Source organism: Bradysia coprophila, unplaced genomic scaffold (genome assembly GCF_014529535.1).
Source record: "Bradysia coprophila strain Holo2 unplaced genomic scaffold, BU_Bcop_v1 contig_561, whole genome shotgun sequence".
NCBI classification, from domain to species: domain Eukaryota; kingdom Metazoa; phylum Arthropoda; class Insecta; order Diptera; family Sciaridae; genus Bradysia; species Bradysia coprophila.
The window spans coordinates 1,866,261-1,883,732 of NW_023503807.1; the positions used below are offsets into that span (position 1 = coordinate 1,866,261).

Sequence of the window (17,472 nt, forward strand, 5' to 3'; positions counted from 1 at the left end):
GTTTTTGAGAATATTCTGACATTACAGTAAATAAGAGTCTTTATTCAGCATAAAAGCAAAAAGTCACAGTTTTTCGTGTTTGCTAATCTCGGCTTCGCCTCAGTCTAACAAAATCCACACTAAAACAGCTCTTTTCAACTCTTCTTCAACAGATTCTGTAGCACGGGCTTTTTTAAGCGTGTAATTTACACATTGTGTGTAAAAACTATTAAAAAGTGTGTAATCTTACACACTTTTGTGTTTGCACAAAAAATGTGTAATTATACACGTTTTCAGAGAAAAAAAATTCACCAACAGTCTACTTGAAGCAACACTCAAAAACTGGAAAGTCAGCATGCAATATTTGGTCGATGAGAAACTGGGAGTTGGGGAATCTCGCGCCGTGCGAAATTCCTACTCTAGAGTGGTAATTTCGCGCCCATACATTTTTTGAATTTTTGGAAACGGGTGCGAGGTGTTGTTGGAAGTCAGCGCGAATTATGGAATTCGGTGCGAATTTGATTTATGATGGTTTTAGGCAAAGTAAAAGTTGGAAATGGGTGCGATTTAGAGCGTGTACAAAGAAACTGAAAGTTGGAAATTGGTGCGAACTCGATTTAGAGCATGTACAAAGAATAGTTATTTGTGTATCTGTTTTGGACGTTTGATTTTAGGCAACTTCGCGAGTTGTAGCCCGAACGAAGTGAGGGCTACATGCGAAAGTGCCTAAAATCAAACGTCCAAAACAGATACTCAAAAAAATTTTCATGTAAGGGGTCGAAAACCCGAGAAAAATCTCGAAACTCCCTCATTTTCGGCCCCGACACATGAAAACTAAATTTTCCTTTTACGAAATGTTAACAAAGACTGAGGGAATTTTTCTTTTCATGCTTCGGGGCCGAAAATGAGGGCAATTTTTCGAATTTTCTCGGGTTTCCGGCCCTCTGCATGAAAACTCACATGTGCACCTGTTTGGGACGGTTGATTTAAGGCACTTTCGCTTGTAGACCTCACTTCGTTCGGCCTACAATCCGCGAAATTGCCTAAAATCAATCGTCCAAAACAGGTACACAAATGACTATTTACAAAATTGTGTTCGCACCTCTTTCCAACTTTTACTTTCTTTAAAAATGCTCTAAATCGAGTTCGCACCCATTTCCAACTTTTACTTGACCTAAAATCATCATAAATCAACCGTCCTTAATTTACAAACGATTCACAAAATCTTTTATGAGCAATTCCTTGACGATTTTCCACATCCAACTACAAATTCAGAAAACTGTAAAAAAAATCATCGATCTGATAGAATGGGAGAATGGGAGAGGGATTTCATAGATAGTCTTTCAGAAGCTGAGACCGGATTAGGGAAAAAATTTACAAGCTTAATGGGCATGTGGTTTCCGAAGGAAATTTCAGTCAAGATTTCTCTCAGCTTCACCAAGAAATTACTTCATCAATTTTCGAAATGTTCGAGTGTGACTGTCAGATAAGAGAGAGACTTACAATTACGATCGCTCGATCATATCTTAGTTGAACAAATGAGAACGTGCCATCGAGTAGCATGTCCAGATTAAGAGTTTCGTTTATTCGCACAGTAATATTTCGATCTGGCTTGTACCAACAGTGTTCTCCGGTACAATTACTGCAAATTGTCTGTCAGAACAGAGAGGGAAAATTCGATACGGTCAAAACCTTAGAGTAATTATACCTCTAGAGAGGAAATTTGTACGACGAAATGTGGTCCCAACATCAGTTTGTATAAGATACACATTTCGTATAATTTTACACCAACACATGTATGCTTTGACGTTTTTTCGCTATTGATATTTCAATTTGCCCTCTTAATTAAGAGGGCAAACACACATACCAATAAACATTTCGTATTTTATGTTGGGACCACATATTTTACGTAATTTTGTTCGAAATTTCCTCTCTAGGTATAATTACTCTTAGGTCAAAACATCGCTCGCGCGATTTTGAGGTCATTGCACAATAGTTTTGTTTGAAGGGTATTATTTTCCGTTTTTATGTAAAGTGTGTAATTATTACACACTTTTTCCAAAAGTGTGTATTCGCAAAAAGGTAATTACACACTTTTCAAATTTCCGAAAAACAAACAAACTGTGTAATTTCTCGAAAAGCTTAAAAGTGCCCCTGTCTGTAGACACTTTCAGTCGGTATCAGACAACTGCCGCAAAAACAAAAAACTATCAGCGCACCGTGTTCACTTGGACGAACATATGCCTGAAGTGAATTTACGATTTTAATTACGTTGCTTCTTTTCATTCGCAAAATATTACGCGATGATGAATATTGTAACCCAAGCAATGAAGCCACTGTTATTCAAAAAAAAGGCAGCTAACCAACTTCCTTGTTTTTCCCTTCATGACATTGTAAACGATAAAGTTCAACTACATGGAATGTAAGCAGGAAGTATTTTTCCGTCTTACCTTGCCAACATGCGATTTCAATGATGTTGCGCTTGTATTATTTTCTTCGGTATAATAATCCCTAAGCTGTTTTTCATATGCTTTTATGTTATATAATGTCTGCTGGAGGTGCAGAAAAATTTTTTGTCTGTGTTGTCGGAAATTTTTAGTGAATAATGAGTTGGAAAATTAGTGAAATATGGCTTATGTAACGGTCATGGTTTTTCAGGTATCGAAAAATATGGTTGATTTGTTAGTTTAGCGATTAAAATCGATTTTAGCTAGTCTTCCACCTATACCCCTGATAGAAACACAATACGCGGCGAATATATATATGGATTTATGCGATTAATGTGAACAAACGAATTTATGACGACAGAAAAGTTATTTAACAGAAAAAAAAATCCAGCAAATTTTCACTATAAATTTTTGCGGTTATCGACAGCGTGAACGGTGGCGTAGAGTTGAACAATGAACCAATTTTTAGCACACATGCTACTGGTTTGATATATGAATGTTTCGTTTATTCGATACATTAATCCACACATTAAACATTTCATACGAGGCGCAACTGTTTGCAGGGCCTATTTACTTTACTTTTCAGTGAATTTAATGAATTTTCCTCGATATATCCATAGAACTGGTCAGGATGAGCAATTATTGAATTTATTGAATTAAACACGAATTAAATGGGGATTGCAATACTAGACCGTCTTTTTGCAATTCCCGTTTTGGTATTGGGTCAACGAACTGAAGGCACATTCAGTAGTTGAGTCTCATGTGTGTGTATCAGTGGAAATGTAATTTCAAACAAAAAATTTCGAATGAAGCGATTAGATCATACGCTTGACGGTTTTTCTTATGCCAGTCAAAGTCGCTCAGTTAATGATGTCATCATTACCTTGTTGGTGGTTTAACGATGTTTTTGAATTTTGATTTTTTTTTTTAATTTGAATGTCAGTTTACACGCGCCATTTCGCGAAACAACAAGCATATGATCTTCGAATCCGTTATATATGCTGTTTGGAAACTGCGATGACACATTTGATGGATACTTAGAAGAGTGAAGTACTGAAGAAATTGTGCCCACCGAGGTTTTCTATTCGAAACAATCGCTTTTCAGAAGTTTCAACGTTTAATGTTATTACGGTGGAACGGTGGAAGAATTATAAGACGTTTAGACGTTAGATTTTCAACAATTACAATCCAATCGACGTTATTCATTCCACATGCGATTTACACATTATACATACGTAAATGTCGTAACGTTGGTAATTCATGTGGAATGAATAGTGTCGATTCAGAACGGTTCAAAATTAAGATCGAAATGAAGATGTCCACGGTAGCTCAATGGTTAGAGCATCAGCCTGGCAAGTTGAAGATTGTGGGTTCGGTTCCCACCCGTGAACCAAATTTTTCTTTTCAAATTTAATTTTTTTTCCTATACGGTTTACGATTTCTGGTAGTTATTGTACCAGTTCTAGTTACTTTAACTGACCATTATGGTACACATATTCACCGAAAAGAATCATCCATCAATGGTCAAATTTCCAAATAATCGATATTCATTGAACGTTTTGGAAATAATCGATAAATATCAAATTATGAGTTTATCGAATTATCGTTTGATATTTACCGTTTATCGATCGATTATAGATGAAACATTAAATTGGTGTTGATTCTTTGAAAATATCGATAATCGATTCTGAGGAAATAATCGATATTTTATCAATCGAATGAATTAACGATCATGCCTAATCGAGGGCGGATAAACTGTGAAACTCTCTGTAAAAAAATTAGTTGAAAAGTAATTTCGAAAATTTTTGAAAACTAGAAAATCCTCAATATCGACGAATAACCTAGGAAAACTGAAAACTCCGTGGAAAACCTTGAAAATTGTCAACGTTTGAAAGGAAAATCTTCAAAACTTAAAAGGGAAATCCTTGAAAATAAGTGAAAACTAGAAATCCATGAAAATCCAGCAAAAACAGGAAAAATTTCGTAAAATCAAAGAAAACTCTCGGAAAATCATCGGAAAATTCTTAGTGAATCTTCTATTTGAAAACAAACTTCCAAGTATCTATGCCAATCGGTGAAGATGATATCGTAACCAAATTATTTTTAAAACATTCTCACTTGAAATACAAAGAAAATGAGCTATCACACGCCTACCAAAGTGCTCGGGAGCCGGATATTTTGCGTTTTCTAAGTCGTCATTTTCAGTTCAAACACATGAAAAATGGCATTCTCCAAACAATCAAAATCTTTCAACTTACTCTGTATGTTTCTATCTATCTATCGATGCTCGATCTCGGAAAATCCGCAGCCAATCTCCATGAAACTTTGCAGGAACCTTAGTCAAGCCATTAGAACTTAAGTTTTATTCATCATTATCCAAGGAAAAATCAGAATTTTGTGGAATTAATTAATTAATTTTCGTAACAATTTCTCTCATATAAAAATGTACAGCCCTTTTGTGTTGATAGTGTTGTGATGATAGTGTTGTTATAGTGTTGTCGAAATTTCAAAATTCAAAGTTTTTGAATATTGTGGTTTACATGGTGGGCGATAAGAAATATTTGGTTACTTTCAGGGTATGTTGGGCAGCTCGAAAAATTTGGTCACTTTCGGTGTAGCTGATTTTCGTCAAATTTTTGAATTCCGTCAAATTTTCGATTCTCGTCAAATTTTTCAATTTTTTGTCAAATTTTCGATTTTTTGTCAAATTTTACGATTTTTTGTTAAATTTTCGATTTTCGTGAAATTTTCGAATTTCGTCAAATTTTTGAATTAGAACTGTTCTAAAAAGCAGTGTTGACTGCACTTCTAAAACGACTGATATCCCAACAAAAATCTCTTCGAGAAATGTCTGACGCAGTCTTTGAAGTACAATTTCTAAAATGAATGATAGCGCTAGAGTTGACGCTTTCAGCTTCGTTACGCAAAAATTAAATTTTTTTGGTAAAATTTTGGGTGTAAAATTTAATTTTTGCGTAACGAAGCTGAAAGCGTCAACTCTAGCGCTATCATTCATTTTAGAAATTGTACTTCAAAGACTGCGTCACACTTTTCTCGAAGAGATTTTTGTTGGGATAAGAAATCTTACATTGCCCTTCGTCAACCGATTATTCATGCGGCACCTCAGCCTTACGTAGCTAAGCTATCCCATTTTTTTGGTATGATGACAAAAGAGTGAAATTCGAATGGAAAGACAGATTTACTTTTAAATATTTAATTTATTTCTCGTTGAATTTACGTTTTATAAAAATTATGAAATTTTTTTTTTGTTTATAATTTTTTCAGCCCTAAATTTGAATGAGTTAGTTGGATGTTTGTTTTATTTAAATATATAATTCATTTCACATCTCTTCTTGGATTCATAATTCGAATAAAATACAGACTTAAAAAAATACATTGAACGTTAAATTAATAAGAGTCGATCGATTTGCTTAATTGGGTTTTCATAAATTTTTTAATGTTTTAATGTTTTTACAATGAAATTTATTTATTCTGTTAATCTTATGTTTATAGAAAAGCTAAGGCCACATATGTTTGAATTATCTATTTACAAAGAAGTTGGTTATAAGCAGTTTTTTTTTTAATTTTTGTTTATTTACTGTTTAGGTATTTTATGTAGAACAAGAGCAAGCGGTTTTAAATATATCTTTTTCAACAAGTGTCTGTTTAACTTTTCGATTTACATTTTTTTTGTTTCTCTATTTTTTCCGTTCAGTTTTATATATTTCATTTTAACACGACTAATAAATATCATTTTTGGAAATTAATCCCGTTTTATCTACGTATAGCTGTTCATCTATCGTATTGTCCAGATTTGTATTGTAGAGGAAAATGGTTTTTAGTAAATTAGATCACGCGAAACCAACGGGGCAATATAGATGGTAATAAAATGTATTTAAGTTAGATTCGATAAATTCAATTTTTAGAAAAAGAAATTAGTGGATTTTACTATTGAGCAACAGGTGTATCAATTATTACTATTTGTCTATTTTGCAACATATACAAACGAAGTGCACTATGTACATTATTTTGACCGCAGCTACATGTCGAAAGCGTATTTTTTTCAAGCTTACATTTATTTCTTTTAACTAATTTTTATTTTGAAATCTATTACGGATTTTCCAGGTCCGAAAATCCATTTTTGTTCTTGCCATTTTGGCATACCCAATTCCACGTGTCCGCAACAACACAGTGGATAATTGCAATTGACCCTTTGCAAATTTCTAGCCTACATTTAGGCGGGAAAATATTCGTTTTTTGATGATTTCTTCGAACCAAAATATTTTCTTGGAGAAACCTGTGCAGATTACATAAATTTACACAATCTGCACAGGTTTCTCCAAGTGGGATAAGCTATCACCAACAAACCAATTTTTCCTTCAAATGTAACACATTTTTGCGTTCTTTAATAGTTTTACTTAAAAAAAAAGATTTTTATTTACAGAAATCATCAAAAAACGAATGTTTTTCCGCCCAAATGTAGGCTACAAATGTGGAAAGGGTCTATTGGTCCTAAGAGCGCTCACCCCTTGGCAAATCTTGTCTTTAAAAGTAACACACTTTTGCATACTTTAATAGTTTTACTTTTTCAAAAAAAGATTTTGGTTCAGAGAAATCATCAAAAAACGAATATTTCTGCGCACAAATATAGGCTAGAAATTTGCCAAGGAGTGAGCGCTCTTAACTCGTCTGCTTTGAATTGCTAGTATGAGAGGTCAAAGCTCAACCGAAACTGATTTTAACTGATTGTCAGATTCGTCAACAGAACAAAGCTGATTGAACCGGTTCAAGTCTGGTGAAGTTGAGTCTAGAGCTTTCACACGGTTGCGTTGTAGAGCCATCTGCGTCATTTTTATGAGAACTGGTGTTCGCTCCTTAGTGACACCTTACCACTGACGCAGTAAAAATATTTCGGTAATAAAAACGTCTCAAAAATGGAATCATAAAAAAGACGAAAAATGATCTAGCCCCCAAACCCTTCGTGGTTTGTTAGGGCAGGTTATTATTATCAATTGTACGTCTCAAGGTGCAAAGAAACCAAACCTATGTGGTCGATGTTCCAGTTACAAAAATTCGAGATGAACAAGGAAACGTGTGAAAAGTTTTGAAAAGAATATCAGCGTACCAGTAACAGTCAGTTTTAGCCTAAATCAGTTATTTACGCTTTTTATATGCAAAGTCTTAATGTGACAGTGTCAGTCACTTTAATATACTTCTTCTCGAGTACCTGACAATAATACAATGTCGCGTTGTCGATGTCGATGAAAATTGAAACCCTAGCACTAGAGCTCTAAGCATTCATGCGGCTTTAGAAATTAAATTTTAGGTGAACGGGTGCCCGAAAAATGACCGAAAAAAAATAAATGTCAAAGCTTCCTTGTATGAGAATGGTGAATGGGACGACTCGACGCTGCGGTAAGAAGACCTTCTCACGTTCCCTTTTGAATTGTCAGCGTACTTACGGCGTGAAATAATACTCAAATGTAAGATTTCAAAGATGTCATATTAAAGACTCATCCCTTAGTTCTATGAATCAAAACAATTGGAATAAATCTAGATTTGTAAAATGAACCTTGTGTTGGCTGATAACATGGACACGTCATAGCACACATCACGGATTATAGCACCGTTACTCGTGCAACGATTTTTCTTCCATACCAAATTTACACACACAAATCAAGATTCATTTTTGCGTGAACAAATCACCGTCCGCTCCCTTCCTAAAAAATAATAATTGGTACCTCAGCGACGGGTAAAGATATCGGCATCCTTTTGAATTTTTGTTTTTTCGGACCTGAATACCAGGTGCGCATTTGTTCTTGTTTTACTATTGTTAAAAAGTGGTGCATTTTCTTGTCATACTAAAATTACGTTTTTTTTTAACCATTTAATTTGGTAAACTAAATTAATGTTGTAGACATACATACAGATACAGTCTTGTTTGCTTTTCATCGAGTTGGTTTGCTCCACCAAACCAAACATAACAAAAAAATGTTTTTCAATGAAATTTTCCATTCTTTGTGTTCGTGTGCTTATTGGATTCATATTTACATGCTATCAAGTCTATCAAATACTATGTTTATCGAATGCTTCATATGTCCATCATATACAATTCATTTTGTTTTGTATATTGTGTATAGGATGTGCACGTTCTCCATCCTCATCCATGCGACCAGCACGCCAATCATCATAATACATTTATTATCATTTATTTTAATTACCGTTATGCCGATGTGTGCACGCGGTGACATCGCTTCAATAACAATAATTTGTGCCGGACAATTTAATTAAACTAGAAAAAATTGTGTTTTCATGATTCAATTGATTTGTTGCTGGTCAATCATCCCATAAACATTGCTGCTTTTGCCTCACGTAGTACGAGTACTGATTACATTTTCTGCACGTTTTGATACCGCACCGGAATTTAGCATTATTTGCGATACCATTGTTATTTTCAGGTTTTCCTTTACAGTACTTCAGACCGCACGGATACCATCCGATGCACATCTCTAGTGTGCAAATGCACGGTCCGTATAAACCAACATCGGTACAACGTGATGGGGAAGTGGGTGGAAATGAATGTGTTGCTAATTCTAAACTTGATATTGATGAACCTGTTTGTGCCGCATAGAGAGAGAGAGAAGAGTAAACGTAAACGGACAAAACGAAAATTGGTTTTTATTTGTGGTACATGATGATGATGGTCGTTTGATTTTGTGAAAATGTTTGTTTAGTTTTGTATATCTTCCGTAGTGGGTGTATGGTATATACCGACCGCTATATACACATAGTATGAAACATAGAAAATATCGTTCAACAGACACACGAGAAGTAAAAGGAAAAATGAAAATAAGAAATTTTGTTTAGTTCCAGGAAGTTTATCACACAATTTTGCTCTGGGGCTGCGAAGGAATTTATTTATTTATTTGAACAGCTCAATCACTCCCGCATAGAGGATTTATACGAGGATTTACTGTTCATGGAAAACTGAATTGGTGTCGGTTAATAAATTATTTTATTGACGAGATGTCCCACAATTATTTTGGAACGTCGAGAAAATTTATTACTTTTTCTTTGTTCGTTTCTACTGACTGCTACGAGACGACAAGTTGGCCGAAGCATGGTTTTATTTTATGGCTTCATTTGATAGTGCTGCGGATAGTGTGTGTGTGTGTGTGTGTGGTACAGATGTTTATTATGTGGGGAACTTCAGCATCAGCATAGCACACAATGGAAAACCGAAAAGAGTTATTGTTCCTAATCAAAACATTTTTCCGATAATTCTGAAAATGGAAAATGTGTACGAACGAAGTGTGAGCCATGTGAGCCATATCCAATGGATGAAAATGGATATTTTTTTCGCAGTTTGTATAGTCAAATTGGAAAACTTTCTATCGAACAGGGAAATCAAATTGATTTGTCCAGCTTAGTAGAGCTAACCGAACTTCTGGCCACGAGTGATGAAGTTCAGTGCTGAATTGAAGTTTCATTTCAATTGTGATTCATTAGAATTTTTCGTGGACAAATTGGTATAGTGTTTCTCACAGCATTGTATCACTGTCGCAATGGCTTGATGAGAAATACAAGTTTTTGACATCGATATAATATAGGGTGGATTGTGGATAAGTAATGTCAAAGCAACTTTATGCGGAAAGATCACATGAATATATGTGTAATAGGGGTGGTCGATTTTGTGGGATCGGAAATGGACCCATCTAGAAAAAATTCTAGTGGCCCATAGGTACCAAAAAGCCACATACAAACTTTTTTCTTCATCATCTCCGGGTTGCGAAAAATCAAAATTTGAAAATTTCCGAGTAGCCGATTTTTTCCCATTCTAAAAACCACCACGACCAGGTTGTACTTTTTTTTCAACCTTAAAACAGCATTTTATCTTTCTATGAGGTCCACTCTAACATATAAAAAAGAAAAAAATTGAAAAAGTTTGCTGGCCGAGTTTTTGTGAGTCATCAAGTTTCGCCGAAGTCCGATTTTCCACAATTTTCAATATGAAAAAAACCTTTTTTTTGGCCGAAATATTTATAAACTTGTCTTGCGATAGCTCATCGGAAAGGTATTTCCATAGCGGAAGCAGAAATAGAAACATTACCGGAAATAAATTTAAATTATTTTGAGTTATACCTGTTACAAAGCCTAAAAACAGGCTAAATTTATCAGCAAGGAGAAAATTGGATTTTCTAAATTGCCTATTTTTACACTCTTTTGGTTATAAACGTATTTTTCGCTACTAATTTATGAATTTCTGTCAAAAAATCGCATTAAGTTGCTGTATTAAAAAGTCAATTTTCTCCTTGCTGATAAATTTAGCCTGTTTTTAGGCTTTGTAACAGGTATAACTCAAAATAATTTAATTTTTTTCCCGGTAATGTTTCTATTTCTGCGTCCGCTATGGAAATACCTTTCCAATGAGCTATCGCAAGACAAGTTTATAAATAATTCGGCAAAAAAAAACTTGTTTTTCATATTGAAAATTGTGGAAAATCGGACTTAAGCGAAACTTGATGACTCACAAAAACTCGGCCAGCAAAGTTTTTCAATTTTTTTCTTTTTTATATGTTAGAGTGGACCTCATAGAAAGATAAAATGCTGTTTTAAGGTTGAAAAAAATGTTCAACCTGGTCGTGGTGGTTTTTAGAATGGGAAAAAATCGGCTACTCGAAAATTTTCAAATTTTGATTTTTCGCAACCCGGAGATGATGAAGAAAAAAGTTTGTATGTGGCTTTTTGGTACCAATGGGCCACTAGAATTTTTTCTGGAGGGGTCCATTTCCGATCACAAAAAATCGACCACCCCTAATGTGTAACGTAACTTACGTTTTGAGAAAGCGCGCGAAATAATGTCATACAAATATTTGAAAATAATTGAAACTCTGCATTTATCAATTTCCTTTTTCTCTTCGTTTTGTGTTGTGATTCGTATTTTTTGCACTTGTATGTGTGCTATATTTACGAAATTTCGTTCTTCGTGTCTCATTATCTACAGTATGTTATATCGATGGTTTTTGATATACCGAACGTCGAAAAAACAATTTAATTTTCGCTAAAATCGAAACAATGGTCGAAATTTCTTAAGTTTGAACAGAGAAAGTTAAATATGACGTTAGAATGTTGAGCTCAGAATTGTGTAAGAGAAGTGGGATGGTTGAAATAGAAATGAAACACTTCAACTAAACAGTTTTACATTTTAGAAACATTTTTTTCGGTACCCTCAGCCTGTAACATATTGTCCGTAAATCGGACGATAAGTAAAAAGTCACGTTTTCGTGTGGTTATTGAACTCGGCTTCGCCTCGGGTCAACAAACTTCACGCGGAAACTCAACTTTTCCGCCCTTGTGACGTAAATATCCATTATTTATGACTTCAACTAAAGCAGTCCCTACATTTCCAAGCTAAATAGTTCTGTTGATGAAATTTTCCTTTTCTAGTGCTCCCCCCTGACCAGATTACATTTTTCTCAACAATAATTGGCTATGTGTGCCGTTACGTAACAATTGTTAATCCTCTTAGTAGTATTTTACATTGGATGCTGCGTAAGTAACTCATCAGATGAGGTAACATTTTTGCGATAAAGGGACAGTTACAAACTTCAATGACTGTATTTTCGACCAATAGAGTTTGCATATCCAAGCCGAAGGCGACTTATACAACTAAGCTTGTTGAAAAACAGTTACCGAAGCAGGTTGCTAAAAAAATGGACTTGGGAGTTTGCCTTTATTGAAATGAAAAAATGAACCGAAAATGTAATGGATAGTTTTCGTATGGGGCAAATTGCTGTGTAATGGTCAATTTTCGCATGGGGCAGGCAGTAAAATTATATGCTGGCCATTATGACTTGTAAATGTCAGGATGCAGGGACTATTATTGGGATTTTTTTACGGAAATTCTTAAAGTTTTCTGAAACCTACATATTTGCTGGATTTTAGCAAAAATTTACCGAAAACGTTTTCCGGTAAATTTCAGTAAATAATTTTACTTATTCCTAACTGGTCAGAGGACCTTTTTTTCAATCAACTACTTCACCAGGTCTCTCTAACAATTATAGACAGACAACAGTCTCAACTATCAAAGAGTTAAAAGTACAACCAAAAGAAAGAAACTTCGAAAAATTCTAGAAGTTATATCTGGGGCCAGTAGTCTTGGACCCATGAGGTATTTTGGATTTTGAAGTCTTAATTTACAAGCTTTCAAAATATTATAAGAAGACGTCGATCCGAGACTTCCTTCTCATCCAAAACCAATAAAAGTAATTGGTACAATCAATGAGCCCAGATAAATACTATTCGACAATTACCGTACTTCATGTAAGAACGATTTAGCTCACATGAATTGTCATGAGCTGATGTATAAGAGGGCCCGTGTTCGATCCCAGAGATGTGCGGTTTTTTATTTCAGAAATTCAACTCTATCTCAAGAGAGAGAGCTTAGGATGCGTTCACTTTTCATGTGCTGGCGTACCAGTAATAAAAACAGAAATATTATTTAAATCGAATCAAATTACATCCTTACATGTCGAGACAATGACAACCATTACAGTATTAAATGACGCAGCAAATTTCCGTAAAAAACGTTGTGTTTGAAAATCTATGTCACGGAAATGACAAATGTAAATATGCTCGTATGTCATTTACGTTAATAGCTGCCATTCGGAGTTCCTTCTCAAACAGCAACGACGCTCAGTAATTGGACTACTGAAACAATCTATTTCCTTGAACGGTACATTTGTCTTTTGCACAAAATCGAATGGCGCAGCTAAATTCAAATGCACATTTATTCGGATGGCATTTCTTACGAGCAGAAGAACGACGAGAGAAAAATATGAAAATCTATCATTTTCCCCTCTGTTATTCATAAATATCAAAAAAAGAGAGAAAAAATTGTCCATTGAACCTGAAAATCATGTCCAGAAAGCTGCATGAATAATTTATGAAATGAAATTATGGGACTTTTCCCTCGGATAAATGTTCTGTTCTCACCCATTTCAAGCCATAAAATATGGGAAAAACTTTCCTCCCAGTGACAGAGCACAGACTAATTTCGCCGTACATTCCCGTATTATATCAGTGACATGAGTATGACAATGAGAAAAACAAGAAAAAAAAATCGTGATTGCAATAAATTTACCTGGCAGTTCACTCCATGCTTTGAGGTCAACATCTCTTACGTATGTTGAATTATTTGCCTCGGAACAAAGAGCTGGAATGTGTCGACTTATGGGTGTTGACCTTTCTATTTCTACCCAGCCTGTCATCGTATAGTTTTCTCTGCCTCTATCCTCTTCCGGTTGTCGTATTGTGCTGGGATTTTTCTGTGTATATATGAACATCCATCCATTTATATTATGAACAAAATGAGAAAATGTGTTTTTTTTTTTCGTTCGTAGTCGTTTCACAATTTGCATAAAGGTTTTTCATGCTTACACGATAATGGGTATGATTTAGTAAAATATTTTCGTTTTTACTTGGATACGATGTGAGATTGTTTTTTATTTCGGTGTGTAACAGTAACATGAATACTTTAGCCCGAGACAGGGATAATATTGTTTTCAATACCGCCTTAACGTCAGGTGTACGATCATCACAAAGCAGAGATGAAAAAGGGACGGGAAAATTGCTTATTGAAGCCAAAATTTAATCTTGGGATTTGGGTTAGATGAAAACTTTTGAACTTTCGAACAAACAATCCATTGAAACACAAGAAAACCTCGGTTATTTAGTACATTCCGATGTTGGGAATTATATAAATGTCTGACTTCCCTCCCATCGATAAATTAGCGAACCCTCGCCGTATTATACAATCTTCTGTAATTAATTTTCCCCGACAACAATTTCAATTAATAATTACCTGTCTTAATTTTGCCATGGCATCCGATGAAATAAAATCACTTTTTTGAAACTTTGTTATAAAGCACATAACTTGGTATTGACTTTGACCACGTTCTTCTTCGCCCAGCACCAATGCCTTCATTACTTGCACCTCCTATTATACAATTTAAAAAGATATAAATCAGTTTTAAAACTTTGCGCATTTACAAACACCAATTCGCTATTGTTTAATTAAATAACTTTTTTTTTGGGGGCTCCCTCTGCGTTAACATTTTTTCCCCCTCTATATACACACAACGAGGTTGAACTCATTTTTCGCATTAAAAGACTATAAACTTACATTTCGAAAATCCAATAATTGAGTTATTAAAGTGCCATCGGTTTTTTGAAATTCTAAAATAATTAGGTCGTCGTTTATGTTTGATGTTATGGTTTCTTGTACTACTTCGCCTCCCTGGGGAAAAAGAAATAAAAAATATTGGTTTTGTACTTGACAAAGCATAAATTGATGTCGAATTTCAAGTGACCCGAGTAACGGGGTTGCAATTTTTGTGGGAGCATTAAATTAAATGTTTGCGCAAACATATTCCCGTAAATTCATGTTGATTACATTAGACATTTTGCGCAAATGACGCCTAAATGTAGGCTACAAATTTGCAGATAGTTCATTGCTCTTAAGAAGCATCGATGCTTTCGTGAAAAGCATACATTTGGGAGTTTTTACGTACTGGGTTTTAGATTACTTTTGATGATATCTTTCCACAAGAAAACTTTTTCAAAAATGTACGACCGCAATAACAAATGTATTAGCTTTCAACAGAAAATAGATTTGGTTGTAGCAGTTTGACCAGTTTACGAAAATTTCGTTAAACTGCTGACTCGTTAAACTCAGAGCTGGTCGAACGACTACAACCAAAACTAATTTTTATTTAAAAGTTGAAATACGAGACACGCTATGATACGAGACAATGTAGGCTAAAATTTTAGTTAAGCAGCGATGCCTCTTAATACTTCATTAATTTCTTCTTAATACTTCTAAACCATGTCCGGAGCGATAGCGGAGGACTTGACGCAGTCTAACTTCCAAAAAAAGAACGAAGAAAATTTTTTTGAGACGCGGCAACTATATATAGCCGAACATTTCAGTTTCTACCCTTTCGTTTATGTCACCACAAAACATATTCTATCATATTTTCGCTTCAAATACGAGCAAAACGAGCTATCACTCGACTATGTAGGTTTAAAATTGCCGGAGATACATCGTTTTGAAATTGGTCACTTTTCATACAAAATACACCAAATTGTGAAATTGTGGGCATATGTGAAAAATGTCGAAAGTTGGAAATGGGTTGGTCAATTAGGGTTTTAGAGTTATTTTGTGAATGGTGGCAGATAGAGAGTTACTTTCTTCGGCAAAGTCTCAGAGTTTAATGAGTAGAACAGAGGGGCATATGTGAAAAATGTCGAAAGTTGGAAATGGGTGGGTCAATTGGGGTTTTGGAGATATTTCTTGAATGGTGGCAGATAGAGAATTACTTTCTTCGTCAAATTTTCGAATTTCGTCCACTTTCGATTTTCGTCAAATTTTCGATTTTCGTCAAATTTTCGATTTTCGTCATATTTTCGATTTACGTCAAATTTTCGATTTTCGTCAAATTTTCGATTTTCGTCAAATTTTCGATTTTCGCCAAATTTTCGATTTTCGCCAAATTTTTTATTTTCGTCAAATTTTCGATTTTCGGCAAATTTTCGAATTTCGTCAAATTTTCGAATTTCGTCAAATTTTCGAATTTCGTCAAATTTCCGAATTTCTGTTATAAACTGTTATAAAAAGCAGTGTTCTAAAACTTCTAAAACGACTGATATCCCAACAAAAATCTCTTCGAGAAAAGGGTAACGCAGTCTTTGAAGTACAATTTCTAAAATGAATGATATCGCTAGAGTTGACGCTTTCAGCTTCGTTACGCAAAAATTAAATTTTACACCCAGTTCAAACAAGCTGGCTTAGTTTTTCTCATCATCTGCCAAATAATTTTTACCAAAAAAAATTTGACTGGAAACAACCAAAATTTTACCAAAAAAATCTGCGTCGCAAAGTGGCAAATGTTCAGGAACAGACAAGCAAGAAAATTTCTCTGCCACATGCGACGCAGATTTTTTTGGTAAAATTTTGGTTGTTTCCAGTCAAATTTTTTTTTGGTAAAAATTATTTGGCAGATGATGAGAAAAACTAAGCCAGCTTGTTTGAACTAAAATTGGGTTTAAAATTTAATTTTTGCGTAACGAAGCTGAAAGCGTCAACTCTTGCGATATCATTCATTTTAGAAATTGTACTTCAAAGACTGCGTCACACTTTTCTCGAAGAGATTTTTGTTGGGATTTAATATTTACTAATCCTTGATCGAAAGTTTATTTTAATTTTCTCGTAAACTTTGATGTGCCAAGTTTGACAAACGGTGGAACAAATACAGGAAGGGCAAATGTAAGTTTCGCTACTTGCTCATTTCATTTTAAACACATTTTAAATCAATGAATTTTATATGAAAATGTGTGTAAAATGGAGTGTGCAGTGGACGGCAGAACCGAGGGCAAACCTAAATTTCCTCATTTTCAAATCCAACAATCCAACCCAACTCGCTCGCTCTCAATAATATCTATTTCCATGTAAGGTGCATACGTTCTAGTCAAAGGTTCATACATTGTGTAAAAACGACACAAAGTTCCCTTGAGATTGGTGATAGAACAAATTTTGCTGATTTTCTGTACATTCATTGGAAGAAAAAGAGTTGCAGACGAAAAGATTTGCGCACACACAAAAAAAGAGAGTTGCAAATCGAGTGGTTAAAGATTGACCCAAAGGGGAGGGCTGTTTCCCTACTTTTCAATATGAACTTTTGGAAGCACAGACGTAATCTACGATTTTATATGAGCAACGCGAATGTAGAGAGTATTTACATTGCTGAACATAAGCTAACAGTTTTTTTTGTTAAAGGCAAACTCCCAAGTGTGTTTTTTGAGCAACGACTGTCTTTTTGACAAAATTTGAAGAAGTCGCCTATTTTTCCTCAATTCTATCAGTGGTAGAGATTTATAGAAAAATAAACGATTTTGTAATTATTTGGTTACAAATATTTGGTTTGACGTTTAAAACGTCACTTTGACAGATGGAATAGACCGACTTTTGACCACAACTGTCACAAAT

At 34.6% G+C, this 17,472-nt stretch overlaps 1 protein-coding gene and 1 non-coding gene across 2 annotated transcripts in view; one reads left to right on the forward strand and one right to left on the reverse strand.

The window, feature by feature from the left end:
• The first annotated feature begins 3,744 nt into the window (after nt 1-3,744).
• Trnaa-ggc lies at nt 3,745-3,817 on the forward strand. The gene has a single exon. It is a non-coding gene; the product is annotated as a tRNA-Ala (tRNA).
• Nucleotides 3,818-8,298: 4,481 nt separating this feature from the next.
• The window catches only part of LOC119083203 (out at first protein), a 30,852-nt gene continuing 21,678 nt past the window's right edge, over nt 8,299-17,472 (reverse strand). Inside the window, exons 2-5 of the mRNA XM_037192868.1 lie at nt 14,611-14,724; nt 14,290-14,424; nt 13,570-13,753; nt 8,299-9,040 (exon numbers count right to left, since the gene is read on the reverse strand). Coding sequence (XP_037048763.1) covers nt 8,763-9,040; nt 13,570-13,753; nt 14,290-14,424; nt 14,611-14,724 — 711 coding nt within the window. The 3' untranslated portion in view covers nt 8,299-8,762. The remainder of the gene's footprint in view (nt 9,041-13,569; nt 13,754-14,289; nt 14,425-14,610; nt 14,725-17,472) is intronic.